Source organism: Poecilia mexicana, unplaced genomic scaffold (genome assembly GCF_051168715.1).
Source record: "Poecilia mexicana isolate PSO_F unplaced genomic scaffold, ASM5116871v1 scaffold_21, whole genome shotgun sequence".
Classification (NCBI taxonomy): domain Eukaryota; kingdom Metazoa; phylum Chordata; class Actinopteri; order Cyprinodontiformes; family Poeciliidae; genus Poecilia; species Poecilia mexicana.
In genome coordinates this window covers 1,606,674-1,621,909 of record NW_028263390.1, presented here as the reverse complement: position 1 = coordinate 1,621,909, position 15,236 = coordinate 1,606,674, and the positions used below count along the sequence as shown (strand labels likewise).

The 15,236-nt window shown below is 42.7% G+C and overlaps 2 protein-coding genes across 5 annotated transcripts in view; one reads left to right on the top strand and one right to left on the bottom strand.

Moving 5' to 3' along the window:
- mdn1 (midasin AAA ATPase 1) overlaps positions 1-2,354 on the bottom strand; it is a 64,216-nt gene extending 61,862 nt beyond the window's left edge. For both annotated transcript variants that reach the window (XM_015013167.2, XM_015013168.2), the window contains exons 1-3: positions 2,070-2,354; positions 1,129-1,355; positions 788-1,012 (exon numbers count right to left, since the gene is read on the bottom strand). In XM_015013167.2, coding sequence (XP_014868653.2) covers positions 788-1,012; positions 1,129-1,355; positions 2,070-2,165 — 548 coding nt within the window. In that variant the 5' untranslated portion in view covers positions 2,166-2,354. The remainder of the gene's footprint in view (positions 1-787; positions 1,013-1,128; positions 1,356-2,069) is intronic.
- Positions 2,355-2,384: 30 nt separating this feature from the next.
- On the top strand, positions 2,385-13,831 carry casp8ap2 (caspase 8 associated protein 2). Of its 3 annotated transcripts, none has more exons than XM_015013172.2 (10): positions 2,385-2,721; positions 3,563-3,619; positions 5,066-5,140; positions 5,397-5,497; positions 5,576-5,650; positions 5,943-6,058; positions 6,186-8,452; positions 9,654-12,249; positions 12,796-12,895; positions 12,965-13,831. In XM_015013172.2, the coding sequence occupies exons 2-10, from the start codon at positions 3,595-3,597 to the stop codon at positions 13,025-13,027; spliced, it is 5,418 nt and encodes a 1,805-aa protein (XP_014868658.2). In that variant the 5' UTR covers positions 2,385-2,721; positions 3,563-3,594; the 3' UTR covers positions 13,028-13,831. The 3 variants fall into 3 exon arrangements, with proteins under 3 accessions (XP_014868658.2, XP_014868657.2, XP_014868655.2); XM_015013171.2 differs by having other exon boundaries at positions 5,063-5,140; XM_015013169.2 differs by having other exon boundaries at positions 2,385-2,725; positions 5,063-5,140.
- The last annotated feature ends 1,405 nt before the right edge of the window (positions 13,832-15,236 follow it).

Below are 15,236 nucleotides of genomic sequence, written 5' to 3'. Positions count from 1 at the left end.
GCTATGATCTGTTACAGCGCATCAAACGGTGACACTGATGTAAATTGTCCTTTTCTAAATACAGTTTGTGAATATTACTATTACTAAGCTACAACAGCAAAGTGAACTTAGCAAATTTGTTGCTATATTTAATGAAAAAAAAGTATCGGCAGGCCAGGATTTTTAAAGATTGTGATTGCCCAGAAAACTGCAATCAGTTTGCCCAAAAAACAAATATTCAGAGCCCATTAGGGCTGAAATCATTTATCGTCAGCTTATTTGGTAATCCACTAATAAAAACAACATGTTCAGAGTAGTAATTAGGTCAAAACTGTACTAAACATACATTTTGCTTTTGATATAAGAACACTTCAATCTACAAAATGTGTTCCCCAAAACTCATTAGTGGCATAGTTTAGTTTCACCTGTTCAAATTCATCAAAGGAATGGTATCTTATTACATTTTAGGCAATAAAATATTTTTTTATTTCAAAAGAAATGTAATTATCTCTTTATTTGCATCTTTTAGTGTATTTTATAATATTATATAAAACTGTCTCAAATGGTTAAAGAAAAAGTCTGTAGAAAATGTCAATATTTTTATGTAATTAAGTGATTGATTTTCAGAATAATCGATTTCTAAAATAATTGTTAGTAGCAACTTGAGAACTCATACTTGAAAAGCACTCGTAAATGTCCTCCAATCAGAAAAAAAGAACAGACATGCGCCAAAGACACTTCCACCAATAAAATGAGGTGAGATTAAGGACTTGACCACTTGAAGTGTGAGGCTAAAGAAGCTCCATACCCTCGAACCATGACATCACTGGTGAGTAACTGTGAAACACAGGGACTCCAGTCCCACAGCATCCGAAACTTAGCACAGTCACTTTGGAGGAAGCGCAGGGTGGCAGCCATGAGGTCGCGGAGCTTCATCCTCCTGGGGCCGTACTGGACTGCAGATGACTGTTCGATGGTGAAAAACAGCCTCTGAAACACTGGCGGGGCACTGCTGAAGTACCTCACAGCGAACCTTGGATGGAAGAGGATAACAATTATTCAGGCGTATCTGTAATGTCTAGTTAGATGGAAGTTTACATCAGGCTGCAAGTCGTGCAGCAGACGGAGGACGTGACAGACATCACTTACGCATGCGCATCAGGACTGATGCTGAGGAGTCTACTGAGGGCCACACAAAGGCGCTCATGGAGGTCATGGTTGATTCTGCCACCAGCTTTGACCCTCTCTGCGTTGCGCTCCAGGAGGTCCAGGACCAGCGGCCGGACATGTCGCGCAATTAGCAGAGTGTAATCCTTCTCTAAGAGAAGCTGAGCCAAACACTCCAGAATGCTCTGCCTGTCCTGCTGGCTCCAGATCTGCAGAGAGAGCGGGTTGGGTTGGATGTTACCATCAGGTTCATGGCTCAACAAGGCAAAGGGAAGTGCATCACATTAGGGCTGGGCGATATACCGAGTATACTCGATGTATTGCGATATTTTCAATTTGAGATAGTTAAAATGGCTTTAACGCAACCATAGAGTATAAACTGTCGTTCAAATAATAAACTTTTTCTCATATCTCCCAGCCCTACATCACATATAGTAACAAGAACTGTTTAGTTCTTTGCTAACATAACAGCAAATCAGTCAATCACATCGTAGTAACTCATAGCATTCAGGCATCTACGCTTGGTGTAGTGAGCATCAGACTGAGGGAGAAGGAAGATTAGAGGGACTTAGTACATTGCATGGTTGTTGAGCTTTTCAGAAACTGAGGATTTAAAGCCCAAGGCGCTCTCAGGTTTACAGAGATGACAGAAAAGCAACCATAGCTACAAAACAACCATGACGCTGAACAGCAGGTGACTGAGCAGTCCGCAAATCCACAGCGTGATGCTGGGCTGTGAACATGGAATGTGATACCTTAAAAGGAGGGAGTGTGGGAGCGTTCAACACGGTAATAGCAAGGTATGTCTAATAAAGTGGCCGGTGATGAGTCTAGATCACATCTCCCCCATGGTTCAGGACAACCTCTGATATATTATGGAAACAATAAAACACACTGTCTCCATAACGCTATCAGCTGCTCACCTGTTTGGACAGATACTGGCTGATCTGGTTGTGACTCTTCTCCACATGTCTGGATATGATGGCCAGAGATGACAGATTCACTTCTAAATTTTCCATCACTGGATCGCGAGCAAGCTGTAATGAAAACAAGCGCACGCGGTTTATGGACAGCTTCCTAAACGTGTAGACACTAAATTAAAGCAAAGCGCGAGGGTCATCACGAGCTCCTGTAACAAAACACAAAAACACGTTTCCACTACTGCTATTAAAATCCACGTGAGGTGAAGTATGACTGTTTCCGGGTGAACTTCCGTTCCTCCGCCCTCTCTCTGTGTCGCCTGTTAATGACGCACCGGATAGCGCATCACCAGCAAGTTCAGCAGTTTGTACTCCCCAGCCTTCCGTTAGCCGGACTCACCTGCTGCCGCTTGCCGCTCTCCGCTGTTCTGGTTGGGGGTAGGAAATGCGGAACGCCGGAGAGCTCCGTGGCTATCTGTAGAGTTGGAGTCTGTGAGCTTCTCACTGAGACTTTGAGAAGATTTTTGGAACCTGACAACAGTGAGTCGCCTGCCCTGGTGGCAGACCGCGGGAAAATGTCGTTACTTCCTGTCTAATGAAGTGTTGGCGCGACTTTGGTCTTGGAAATATCAACAAGGCACAGAGGAAAACTCAGGCAAGTAAGGCAGAAATTCCAGAGATGGTTTCGGCTAATGTTTTAGTGGGATTTTGGCTCAGTTCAGAAGGCTTAAGGATTTAATTTGTGCTGTGCTGCGACCGTAGTTGCTAACGGTGGCTTTGTGACCAAAGCTTGTTTTGTTAGTAATAATTTATATAAGTGTTATTAGCATGGACATTTACAGGTCGATATTTAGCTGATATATTTATGTTAAGGGAAATATTTCCTTGCCATGTGACAAGCAACGTTCCGTTCTGGAAACCTTAGCAAGACCAAAGCTGCTTTACGGTAACGGATCTCGGAGAGTGTCATCTGTTTACAGTCATCTGCAGCTTCTGAACCTGCATGGAACCCCACACCTGCTAATCCTGGAAAACGGAGCTTTCTTCCATGAACGTTGTCTGAGAGTCATGGTAGGAAGAAAGGGGCCACAATTATTTACAAATAAGTACAATTGTGGAAAAACAGATCCCAGCTTGTCACGATTTATTAAACAAAACAGATTAAGAAAGTCAAAAAGCTGTCATTAAATTGAAATCTTGTAGAGCCACCCTGAGCAGAGTTTTTTTTTTTTTGTGGAGGGATGTTATCCAACAATACTTGTGTTTATTAACAAAACAGTTTGCTGCTCTCAGCCTTCCACCTGCAGCACAGACTCTCCTGGTTGTTCCTCTCACCAGGCCAGAACCTGTCAGGCTCCAGAGCGGTTTGCTCCTGCAGCTGTGCTTTACTGACTGTGGAGGATCTTAAACACCATTTTATTGTACAAGATCTTACAATTCTTTGACAATTCTGAGCAGTTTTTGGTTAATATTGGCTTTTTGTTTCTAATTACTAGGTTTTCACAAAGAAGCAGAGCAGATTGAAAGAATGGAGACGTTTGATGCCTCTGATTGTAAGTCACATCTGGTTTTTCCCAAGGATTGTTGTGATATTTTTAACTTATTGGTACTGAACAGATATAAATCTATAAACAGTTTAGTTTCTGTCAAGATGAAAGAGAGGACTAAGCAGCACAAAAACCAACACAAAAGTCAGTAATTGAATTTTACATAATTGCCACTGTTAAATTTGTTTATTTGGTTCCTGAACTTTGGGAAATATTTCATGCGATTTGATTGTTCTGAATATTGCCATGTTCTACAAACAGACGAGGCAATTAGTCCTGTCTTTGTCATTTATTGAAGGTTTAAAAAAAATCACAGGATCAGCAAAGGAAAAATGATAAGTAGGTGTCAACCAACCACTTATATTCTGCTTTTCCTTGCTTCATGTGTCAGCTTTACTGTGCACGCAGACACGTTGCCATGGCAACCCACACAACATCTCTGCTAACCCGCAGAGTAGAGAGTAATATATTGACCAGAATACACTGCATATAGTTAGCTTCCTGCTTTTGGAGTGGTGTCAGGTCTGCTTACATTCACACTGCATTCGAACCGCATCAGAGTTCAATTCAACCGAACCGTGACCGAGATTGTTGGGTTCACTCTCTTAGTCTGCGTTAGACCCACTAATAATCCTCATTAATTATTAGTGGGTTATTGTTTGAACTGTTTCTCAGTCCAACACTCCAAAAAACATTTGTAAACAGGATAACAGATAAATGCTATTGTGATGACATGCTGAAGGTGGAATGGCGGTGCTAGAAAGAGGTTCTTAAAGAGACAGGCGCCTAATTTCAAGGTCTCATTCTGGGAATTTCTCTAAAATTTTTCATGTTTATGTCACTATAGGACTGACATGTGAGACAATCGGGTTAGCCGAAAATGCCCTCCTGGTACTCACCGGTGGGGGCACTAATAACCCCCAGTACTGAGGGTTATTAGTGGGTCTAATGAGGGTAATGACTTATCCTCATTACATCACAAGATGGTGCTGGCGTTTGACCCAGTTACTACAGGCAAAAACAATGCAATTTATAGTATTCTGTGAGAAATATTTATTATTAAAAGCTTCTGTGTATGCAGGATGGAAGCACAGTAATCCATCTTTTGGTGCTGTTACTGCTTTAAATTAAAATGGCTGGGTTGGTGATGATCATCATAGCATACTGTGGGAGAACTGACATCCAGTTTATTCAGTTTCAGAAGGGGATGTTATTAAACTGTTTAGAATCTCATTTTTATCAACCATTTCTTTTCCACTAACAACAATACAAGATGGAAGTCCTGTATTTATCTCTCTTCCAAAATTTAAGAGAATTATTTAAATTTTTAGATGTTTCAGACAGAAAGTAGGCACATTTAGGATGACATATTTTTACAGTGCATAAATTAGCTTGAGCTCAGGCTATACTTTGTCAAACCATTATTAAACCTCCTGTTCTTCCCCTCAGCAGTGGACCCTGGGGCTGATGAAGACTCTGTGGATATCTATGAAGGCCTGGATGCTACTGGGGTTGGCAGCAGCACTGGTAAAGGAATTCTTCCACTTTATTCTGTTTTGTAAGAGATTGATAAATGTTTTGCAGGGTTTCCCCTAGGCCTGTCGCATTAACAAATAAATCAATTCATCAGATGATGAATTGAAATGAACTTGATCATTTCAATTTTCATGATTTATCAAGTAAATTTATCAAGGGCAAGAAAAGCAAGGTGGCCCACCAGGCGTAATTACATTGGGGGAACCCTGAAACATGTTTTACTGCATGTTCTGCTCTTGCTTTACAGAAAAGTGTCCTTCTCTTGGTTCTGGGCTCAAAGACTCACTGGATCTTTATGAGGATATAGTGGCAGAGGAACAGAACAACAGGGAGACATCATACACCGAGGTAACAAGCTGCAGTCACCTGTTCAGCTGCAGGTCCTCCTGTTCAGGACCAGTCATCTCACTTTTTTTCTCTCTGTAGTTAAAATCCAGATTTGAAGCAGCCCAAAATCAAATCAAAGAACTGCACAGAAGACTACAGCAGATGGAAACACAGGTTTGTTTCAGCAAGTATTTTTGCAAGAAGATTGAGTGAATATTTGTAAATAATGATGTGTAATAAGGTCCTACTTAAGACACACATGCAACCATGTTACTTTAGTTTATTTGTTCAGTTTGTTTTTTAATAGAGTTCCTCAGGTTAAATGACACATTAAAGTTGACAATTTTGTGAAATTATTCATTTTGGTCTAATTTTGCCCACAAAAAGTCAACATTTTAAAAAGTGTGTGGTCTTTATAATCATAAGATAATTATTAACAACATTGTTTTGTTTCTTCCATGGACAGAATACTGGCTTGAGCAGTGAGAACAATCGTCTTAAGAAGAACATCTCTGCACTTTTACGAACAGCAAGGCAAGAAATAGTTCGGAAAGATGCTGAGATCAAGCAGCTGACTCAGCAGTGAGTGCTACTTTATAAAGACCTGGAAACCAGAATGTGCTCTAGACCAACACCCTGGGATAGACATTGACATTTTTAAATTAATATGTAATTTGCATTAATAAGTAGCATTTGTTGTTTTTTGTAGGGTCCAAAGATTTCATCATCATCATCATCAGCCTCAGATAAAACAAGCCCAGGATCCACGTTCATCTTTTCAAGCCTCCTCCAGCTGTTCCTCAACAGGAACACTTTCACCACCTTCATCTTTTCCTCTTCTTCCTCCTCCTCCTCACCCTCCTCCTTTTGTTGCTCCCCCTATTAGTTTCCAGTATGAGGAGGAGCCTTCTCCAGCAGATGCTCCTCAACCTACCTCAAAGGAAACTTGTCATTTCAGCAGATCCATGAAGTCCTCAACTCATAACTGCTCAAAAAGATATGAATCAGCTGAAAAACTGCCTGGAGTAGACGGGTGCACTTCCAGAAACAGAGAGGTTAAAGGTCAAAGTTATAAACTGTCTGAGTCAGCAGAACGGAGGCTTAGAGACTGTACCCATCATAACAAGGACTCTGTGCAAAAGAAAGTTCACAAAGAAGACAAAGATACTGGAAAAGAGTTTGACTCCCAGTCTCACAAAAATACGAAATACCAAAAGGTTGGGAGACACTGCCGATCAGACGGAGCTAAAACTTCTTCACAAGAACATCTCCACTCTGCAGCTTCCTCTGAACACAGAAGAGAAGTCAAGAAAATTCAGAGAACAGATAAAACCAGCTCTATAGAGCATGCTAAAGTTTCTGATCAGCAGTTAGGGGGGAGCTGCAGCCCAGAGTCCAGAAAAAACCCCAGAGGTTACAAATATAATAGTCGGTCCAGTCCAAAGAACAAGAGAAGCTCCTCTCCAGATCAGTTTACTAAGCGCTGCGGTAATGGCAGTAGAGAACGGGAAAGAAGCAGACAGAGAGACTATCAGAGAATTGTGGACAGAAGGTGTGAGGATGAAATCAGGAGCAGGCATCACAGAAGAAGCAGTCAGAAAGAGAGCAGCGGAGACCGGGAGAAGCACAGAGATAAACAGACGGGGAAACCTGATGGATCCAAGGAAGGACGATGGGAAAAGAAACCTGGAGATGTGAAAAGATCCTCTGAAGAACCCAGCCCAGAAGCAAATACTTCTGTAGATGACAACTCAAACAGGAAGTTGTGTTTTATGGAAACACTGAATCTAACTCTTTCACCTATCAAAAAGCACACAGCACCCAGAGATAGCCTAAAGGAACCGCTAAGACTGGAGGGTGATGTTGAGGAAAACTCCCAGCCTAACCTAGACAACATGTGTGTCATTGATGAGGTAGATGGAGGTGAGCTAGGATCAGAACCAGAACCAGGACCAGGACATGCTGCAGAGCGAGCTTTGGAGGAGCTCAAAGCTCCATGTAACCAGACGTCCAACATGGAAGACGTAGAGGAAGATGGCAACATTGGAGCTGAATCCCAAGGGAGACCCTTGGCTGTTCACAGCAACTCCCTCTGGAGGCCACCCCAGGATCCAGCAGACACAACCAAACTCCACATAGCAGCAGGGGAAGACCTGAAACATCCTGAGGAACAGCTGGAGCAGATCTCCAACAGCTGGATAACTGAAAGAGATCAGCTGGAGGTCACAAAGAGCTCCCAGCCCAGCAACACACCTCCACAAATCCTGGAGCAACACAGCAGCTCTGAAGCACCGACCTCTGAGGTTCAACATGCTGCAGCTGCTGATGAACATGCAGCTCAACATGAACATGCTGCAGCTGATTCAGGTGAAGCTCCTGCTCCACCCAGACTCTCCCAGAGTACAGTCAGTGAAGCTTCAGCTCAGCCAGATGACACACACGGTACTGAAGAGGTATATGAGGAAGCCAGACTCAGAGATGGGTGGGGTCACCAGGCTGCGACCAGCCAACCATCCTCTACCAGTGTTACCATGGACAACCATCCTGTTGGCCAACCACAAAGCTCTAAAGACTTGGATTCAGTGTCCAGCACTATCTGTCTGACCTCACTTGCTCAGAAGGGGCGGATTCTGACCAAGGATATTTGTGCGATGACCCAGACAGACCCACACCTCTGGACCTCCAGCCCCCAGCCCATCTCCTCTGTAGACTGCATTGGGGTATCCAAGGCCAGCAGTACCACAGAGGAGCTCAGGCCCACCACAGTTACCCCTAAGAAGTTCTGCAGCCCGGACCATAAAAAGCTGTCCAGTTCTGTGTCGCTGCCTCATGATGAAGACTCCATGATGCACACCCTGAGCAACCTGAAGAGGATTCCTGAGGCCATCAGCCCCCTGAGGAGCCCGGCACAGATGGCCAAGAGGGGTGTCCTCCATGTCCACAGCAAGCTGGGACATGTGAAGAGTCTTCAGAAAGGTATAGCCTGCCTGGTAACCAGATGGTCCTAGCAGTCCTGTCCTTCACTCCCACAGGCTTTATCTGGCCTGCAAATGTGACTCATGTGGACATGCACCAAACATTGATCCAAACATTTATTATGGGGTATTTTGATATGAGTATGAGGTATCTGGGGTATTTTGATATGAGTTAGTTCTCTGGCAGCCGTGATCACATGGAATTTGCTCCTGCTGTTTGAAGCTGCAAACTGGAGTGGATAGGGTTTGATTTAATTTCTTATTTTAATATCTACATTGCTTTTCATTTTGATGGTGACTTTTTAACCTTAACCACATCTTATCTGTATTATTTTTCCTATTTGTTTAAACACTGGTTTTTGAGTTCCTAAACACGTTCTCATTCAGAAGTAGAATAGAGTAGGAGCAGCTTTTATTGTCCCACAAAAGAGAAATTCAGGTATAACGGCACAAAAAACTGTTAAAAACAATATATAACAACAGAAATAACAATATACTGTACAAGTATAAAAAAGACAAATACCATGAGCCATTAGATCCTTTTTGGTCAGGAATAGACTCCAACTTGTCATTTTTCCCCAATACAAGCATCAATCATAACAATCTGATGAATCATGGGAAGACAGATTTGTACTTGTATGTCAGTAATACCATACAAACATCACGGAAATTAAATTTAGAAAACTAAGTTGGAGAAAGGCTGGAATATCATAATAAGTGAGGTGGGCGCCCTGCATCATTGTTCAGTGATGTAGCTTTGAGAAAAAAATCATTGAGTCCGTCAGCAGGTTGCCAGCTGTTTTACTATAGTGGACTTGTCACTAAAGACTTGGATTCAGTGTCCAGCACTATCTGTTAACCCAGAGAGTTAAAACCCTCTGTGTCTTTGTGCTGACACTGACCTGTTGTATTGTCGTCTTTAGTTCTCTCACATTGATTTAGGTAGTAAACTGAACAGAATTATGGTCTGGGTCTCTCTGGACTTCGTTGAGTTGAATTTAGAGATGATGATTCATCCCTCAACATGTGTAAAATACCTGAAAATTATATTGACTTTGTTGCACCATAACCTGCCACTGATTGCCACAACTGTATTGATTTGTACAAAGGCTCTGGTGTTCCTGAATCTCTTCACTTAGTCTTGAATGTCTTGAATATTGACTTTGAATATGTACTGACAGTTCCTTTACTTTTCTGTCCAGATTTTTCTACCTCTACTGCTGAGACCAACTTGATGAAGTTGGACGTTAATAAGGAAAACAAATATCCAGGTTCTCCTGCTAACCAAGGAGCACAGGATGTGGTGAACATGGAGTCTGAGCAGATTTCAAGCCCTTTTGACACCGAACTGGAAGAAGGGGAAATTTTAAGCGAGAGTGATGAGGCTACTTCTAGTTCTCCTGTTCCTGCCACCAAGAGGGCAAAGTTAACGGAACCAGTCAGGAATAAACCCAGCCTCCAGTCTTCTTCAAGAAGAAAACCTGAAGAACGGTGGGTTGCTTCTAAAGAACCTCTTGATTCAGCTGCTGTCTCAACGCAAAGTCCCAGGAGTCGTTTTAAAACTGTCTGCCCATCAGCAAGCAAAGCATCTTTTTCGACTGTAGAGGAAATAATGGAGACATTCAAGATGGTTCGCATGGAGATGCGTAAAAAATACATGAAGCTTCATAAAACCTTTCCTAAAAAAAGCTTTTGTGGTGTGATGGACAATTTCCAGAAGTCTTTTTTAGAGTTTGTGGACGGTGCTCACTTTGGCCAGATATGCAGCGATGCTGAGGAGCTGAAGTCCAAGCTGAGGAAAGTAATTGCATCTGTGTTTAGCAAAGTGCTTAATAATGGCATAGTAAAACGCATTTTTGAACAGCAAGCAGTCAATCTAAAGCAAAAGCTGTGGGACTTTGTAGATGTCCAAGTGGACTACTTGTTCATGGACATCCAGACAACACTGAAGAGCCTCTGCCAAGCCGTCCAGACTCCCACTGAAGACAAGAGGCCCGGTGGACAGGTGATTGGGCCTCAGCAGGCTCCAGTGAAGATGCCGCTGTGTAAACAGAACAAGGCCCACCCCCCTAACTCCAGCCTGAGACGGACCAAGTCATGTGCAGTGGTCCCTTACAGAACCGGACTAGGCAGCAAAGGTAAAGACATCCGTATGTCATACACAGAAAAAGATGGCGCCTCTCATGTACATCCTCCAGATCGTGTAAACACACAAACTATGATCAACTTCCTGTCCGACAGCAACGCTGCCTCGTCTCCAGACAAAACTAAGATGGTGATCCCTCAGAATGGCTCCTTGATTGATAGAACAGACTTTGAGCTGCTTACCGAGCAACAAGCGTCCAGCTTGACATTCAATTTGGTCAGAGACTCTCAGATGGGAGAAATATTCAAGTGTCTTCTCCAAGGATCAGACTTGTTAGAAAGCACAGGGATGTGTGGAGACAACACTCCCTGGGCTGTTGGGACCCCAAGGAAGGATGGAGAGAAATTTCTCAATTTTGCCACACCATCAAAGTTCCTCTCACCATCCAAGTCTGATACTTCAGCCAGACTCATTGCTACCTGGTCCAGCATTTCACCCAGACGGAGGTCATCCCCACGCACCAAAACCCCCATCCCCCTCCACCCAGCCTTATTCGATGAAAGTTGCCTCCTGGAGGTTCCGTCTGGAAACAGAGCGCTGCTGCAGGGCAGCTTGACAGCAGAGAAATATTCCATTCTAGCTGAAGATCTGGCTGTCTCCCTGACGATTCCATCTCCTCTTAAATCTGACAGCCACCTCAGCTTCCTCCAGCCAGCAGGCGTTGGGATCCATGTGGTGTCCACCCCAGACAGCGTTATCAGCGCACACATAAGTGAGGATGCTCTGCTGGATGGGGAAGATGCTACAGAGCAGGACATCCACCTGGCCCTGGACAACTCCAGCTGCAGCTCCAGAGACAGCACCGCCTCCCAAACGCCTGGCAGCACTCTGTTCTTCAAGCCTGACGTTCCTATGCAGGCGCTGGTGATGGAGAAGTCCAATGATCACTTCATCGTAAAGATTCGACAGATGAATGTGGCTGCAGAAGGCACACCAATTGCTGGAGAGCCGTTGAGCCAGACACTGATAGAAAAGAATCAGCAACATGAAGAATATGATGCACAGGAATGTCTGAAGGTCACTGGTCAGACAGAGAACAAGTTCTCCGTCACTGGAAACCCAAACTCTGGATCACACACCCATGAACAGAGACAGACTCCAGGAACCAATCCATCCAACCCAAGACAAGACACTTTTACCCAGTCTAGGAAAACCACTCCTGAAACTGATCCATCAGATCCCAGTTCAAACACCAGCTCACCTACTTCCCACAGTTCATCAGTCTCAGATCCCAGTAGAACACAGCTCCAAATAGAGGCAACTCCACCCAAATCATTCCCATTCCAGCCCCAGAAGCAAACCAGTCCCCCCAGAGCCACTTTAAGCCCAAACACTACAGCATCAAAGACACTGTTCTATGACTTGGGCAGAGAGGAGACCACTGTATCCGAGTCAGAAAAGAGTCTCACCATTGACACAAGCAGCTCATCAGAGAAAACCTCCAGGAACTGTGAACAGCTCCGGAAACGGAAAAGACGGCAGGAAAAGCTGAAAGCCAAAAGATGTAAAAAGGAGGACAAGAGTCTGCTGGTTTCTCCATCCAGGAAGAGTGACGAGGAGTTGAAACTTTCCCAAGCAGCTCTGTCCCCAAGCAGCCTGTCTGCCAAGAACATCATCAGGAAAAAGGGCGAGGTGGTGATGGCATGGACCAGGTCAGTAGCATGATTCACTGAAGTCACGTGGAAATGAAAACACTTCTCACATGACTTCAGTCCACTCAGTCATACCACAGTCATGTCATTAATGACATGACTGTGGTATGACATCTTAGGTTTGACTTCTTAGGTTTAACTGCATATAAACCAAATTTCAATCAGCTACATTTGATACATTTTAAATGACTGGATTTAATTGAGTTGATGCTTTTACTTTTGCACAGACAGATTCATGTGAACATGTCTTGTTTTTAGTCAAATTTTATTTTTAGCCAAATTAAAACATAAACATTTATATATTGACTAAATAAAACCTCTATAAACAAATATTATTTGCATATTTGCTAGTTTTCCAAAGTTTATTTTCTGTTTCTATTGTTCCTTCACTGCTTCATTCAAATGTTCCAGTGAACTTAAATGTCAGTGTGAAACACTTTGACCTTTAAGCAGTATGTAGTACTGTTGGTCAAACAGAGCAAGTAGGAAAGTTTAAAGTTCCGTGGTGAAAGGATGCTCAGTCTTTTTTGCTCATCCTCTCCTCAGAGATGAAGATCGAGCCATTCTGATGTTCCTGAAGACCAAAGGAGCTTCACGGGAAACATTCTCCACACTGTCTGAGAAACTAAACAAGCCATCAGGCCAGGTGAGCAAGTCTTTAGTCTTCAGGGTTTTATTTAAGGTTTGCAGTTATTTACTGTTTGATATTTTTCAGATTGCTCACAGGTTTTACCAGCTCATGAAGCTTTTTAAGAAGCAGGGGAATATGGACATGTGATTGTCCCAGTCAGACATGGAGGAGCTCTCACCCACCTCAATAGAATTGAACTCTAAATGCCTGTTAAATGGAAAGTTCTGGAGAGTCCTGAAGAGTTGGTTCAACACCAACGCTACGGTCCGTCGACTTCATTTTCAAATGACTGGAAGCATAATTGCTTCTTGTTGAGGGATTTTTCTGTTGAACTGATTCATGGCTAATTAAAACAGAAAGCTAAAGGATAATATCTGCGTTTTTGATTCACTGTCTGGAAATGTTTTTACTTTTGTGTTCATTTTGAACCAACTGAGACAGTTTTTTGTTTTAATCACCTCTTACTAAAAATCCATGACAGTATCTGCATATTCCTTTTTCAATAGTATCAATTTGTACCATAATCAAAAACATCTCAGCAGTATGTCTTCCAACGGACAGCTGGAAAATGTCCATCTTCAGACTTGAAGTTAGTTTCCAGCTCAGGAAAATTCCATGTTTTCCTGTGGGTGGATCCCTTCTGGAAACTTGAAGGATCACTCAGCAATAACTCATCTGCTGTCAAACAGATGGATTTGGTCATTATTGCAAACAATCTTTGTGTGATGCTGGTCAACTAGCATTGGTGTTTCTAATGAAAAAGTTTACATGTCCAGTCAAGGCAGCAGAGAAGTATTAAATGACTCGTATCAGCAGACTGTTCGCACAAACTGTCTCTGTGCCTTGATGCATTTAGGTTGAAATCATCTGATTATATAAATCAAAACAGAATGCATTATTATTCTTCATGCTGTACATATCCTTTTCCAAAAATAAAGTTTTATTTATTTATGCCTGTGTCAGATGGGAGTTCTTTATAATGAATCTTTGTCTTTTTTCATGATGACATCCACTGAACAGAAAATGAATATATCTGCTCTCTGAACTCTACACATTAAATGTCATTAAGAGGATTCTTTTTTTATTTTTTTAGAAGCACATTTGTGAGGTCAAACACTGATGTTGGGAAAGAAGGCTTGGCTCAGTCTCGTCTCCAATTTATGATTCTTTTTCTATTATATTGCTTCAGTAATGCACTTAGACTAGGCTGGAGCACTAAGTGAGCCATTTTATTGGGAATTACCACAGAACACAGCTACACTGACCTAGTGACCTGTAGAGTGTTTTTTACAAACTGATCTCTGTGTGGTGATAGTATTAGACAAATCTGTGAAAAGCTCTTCGGTCTCTTTGTTCCTACTCTCATTTGCAGAAACACTCTGCTCATCCAGAAACAACCAATCAGAGCCAGGAGGAAGGTCTTAGCACTGTCTATCACAACAGTGTACACGCTGCTCAGTGTGCCAATGGTGAGGAAACAACTTATTACAAAAAACTATTTGCTGTCATTTGTGGCCATGCTAATTAGCCTGAGCATTCACGGCAGGCGCCGTTGTGGGGAGGGAGCTGTAGCGTAGCAGAGAGAAAGGAGGATGTGGTAAGCAGTGGGTACACCAGCTGATTGACAGTGCTAACACCCTCCTCCTAGCTCTGATTGGTTGTGTTTGAATGTGATGTATGTCTGCAGATGGCAGTAGAACCACAGGGAGAAGCAGGGCAGGCCCAAGCCTCCATGGGGCCCTAAGTGAAATTTGGTTTTGGGGCCCTCTTGTTCTGCTAACAATGTGGACTGGCTGCAATCAGCAGTCCGATCATTAGATCATTCACACACCTGCTATAAACTTATTGTATCTCTGGCAGTGCTGTTTACATTATATACATAAGATACATTTATTGGCCAAGTGATTTATCAAGCAGTTGATTTCTGGGCACCGATTTCCTTAATTTTGGGGGATTGTGATTGGCCGATACTTATACGTGAAGCCCATCTTATCCCCTGATCTTATTTTCATCAGCAAAGGTTTAAAAATCAGCCTCTGTCCTCTTCTGCTCTCCAGTGAGAGGTTTGACTGACAGACCAACCCACCAGGTCATGTCCGAACGTTTACAATATTCACCTCACTGTTGCCAACTCTGACTTTCTTGCTAGCAACATTTCAGACAAAAGAAATTCATACCAGCCAAAATCAAAATCGGCACGTCAGGCTTTTTAAAGATTGGTAACCTGGGATCAGCCAGAAAACTGCAATCGGTGCAGCCCCACACACATATTCATGACATTCTTTGATTAAATAAATTTCTCTTAGGTGTTACTCCAATAGCCAAAAATGTTATTTATACCAGGTGAGTAATTTTA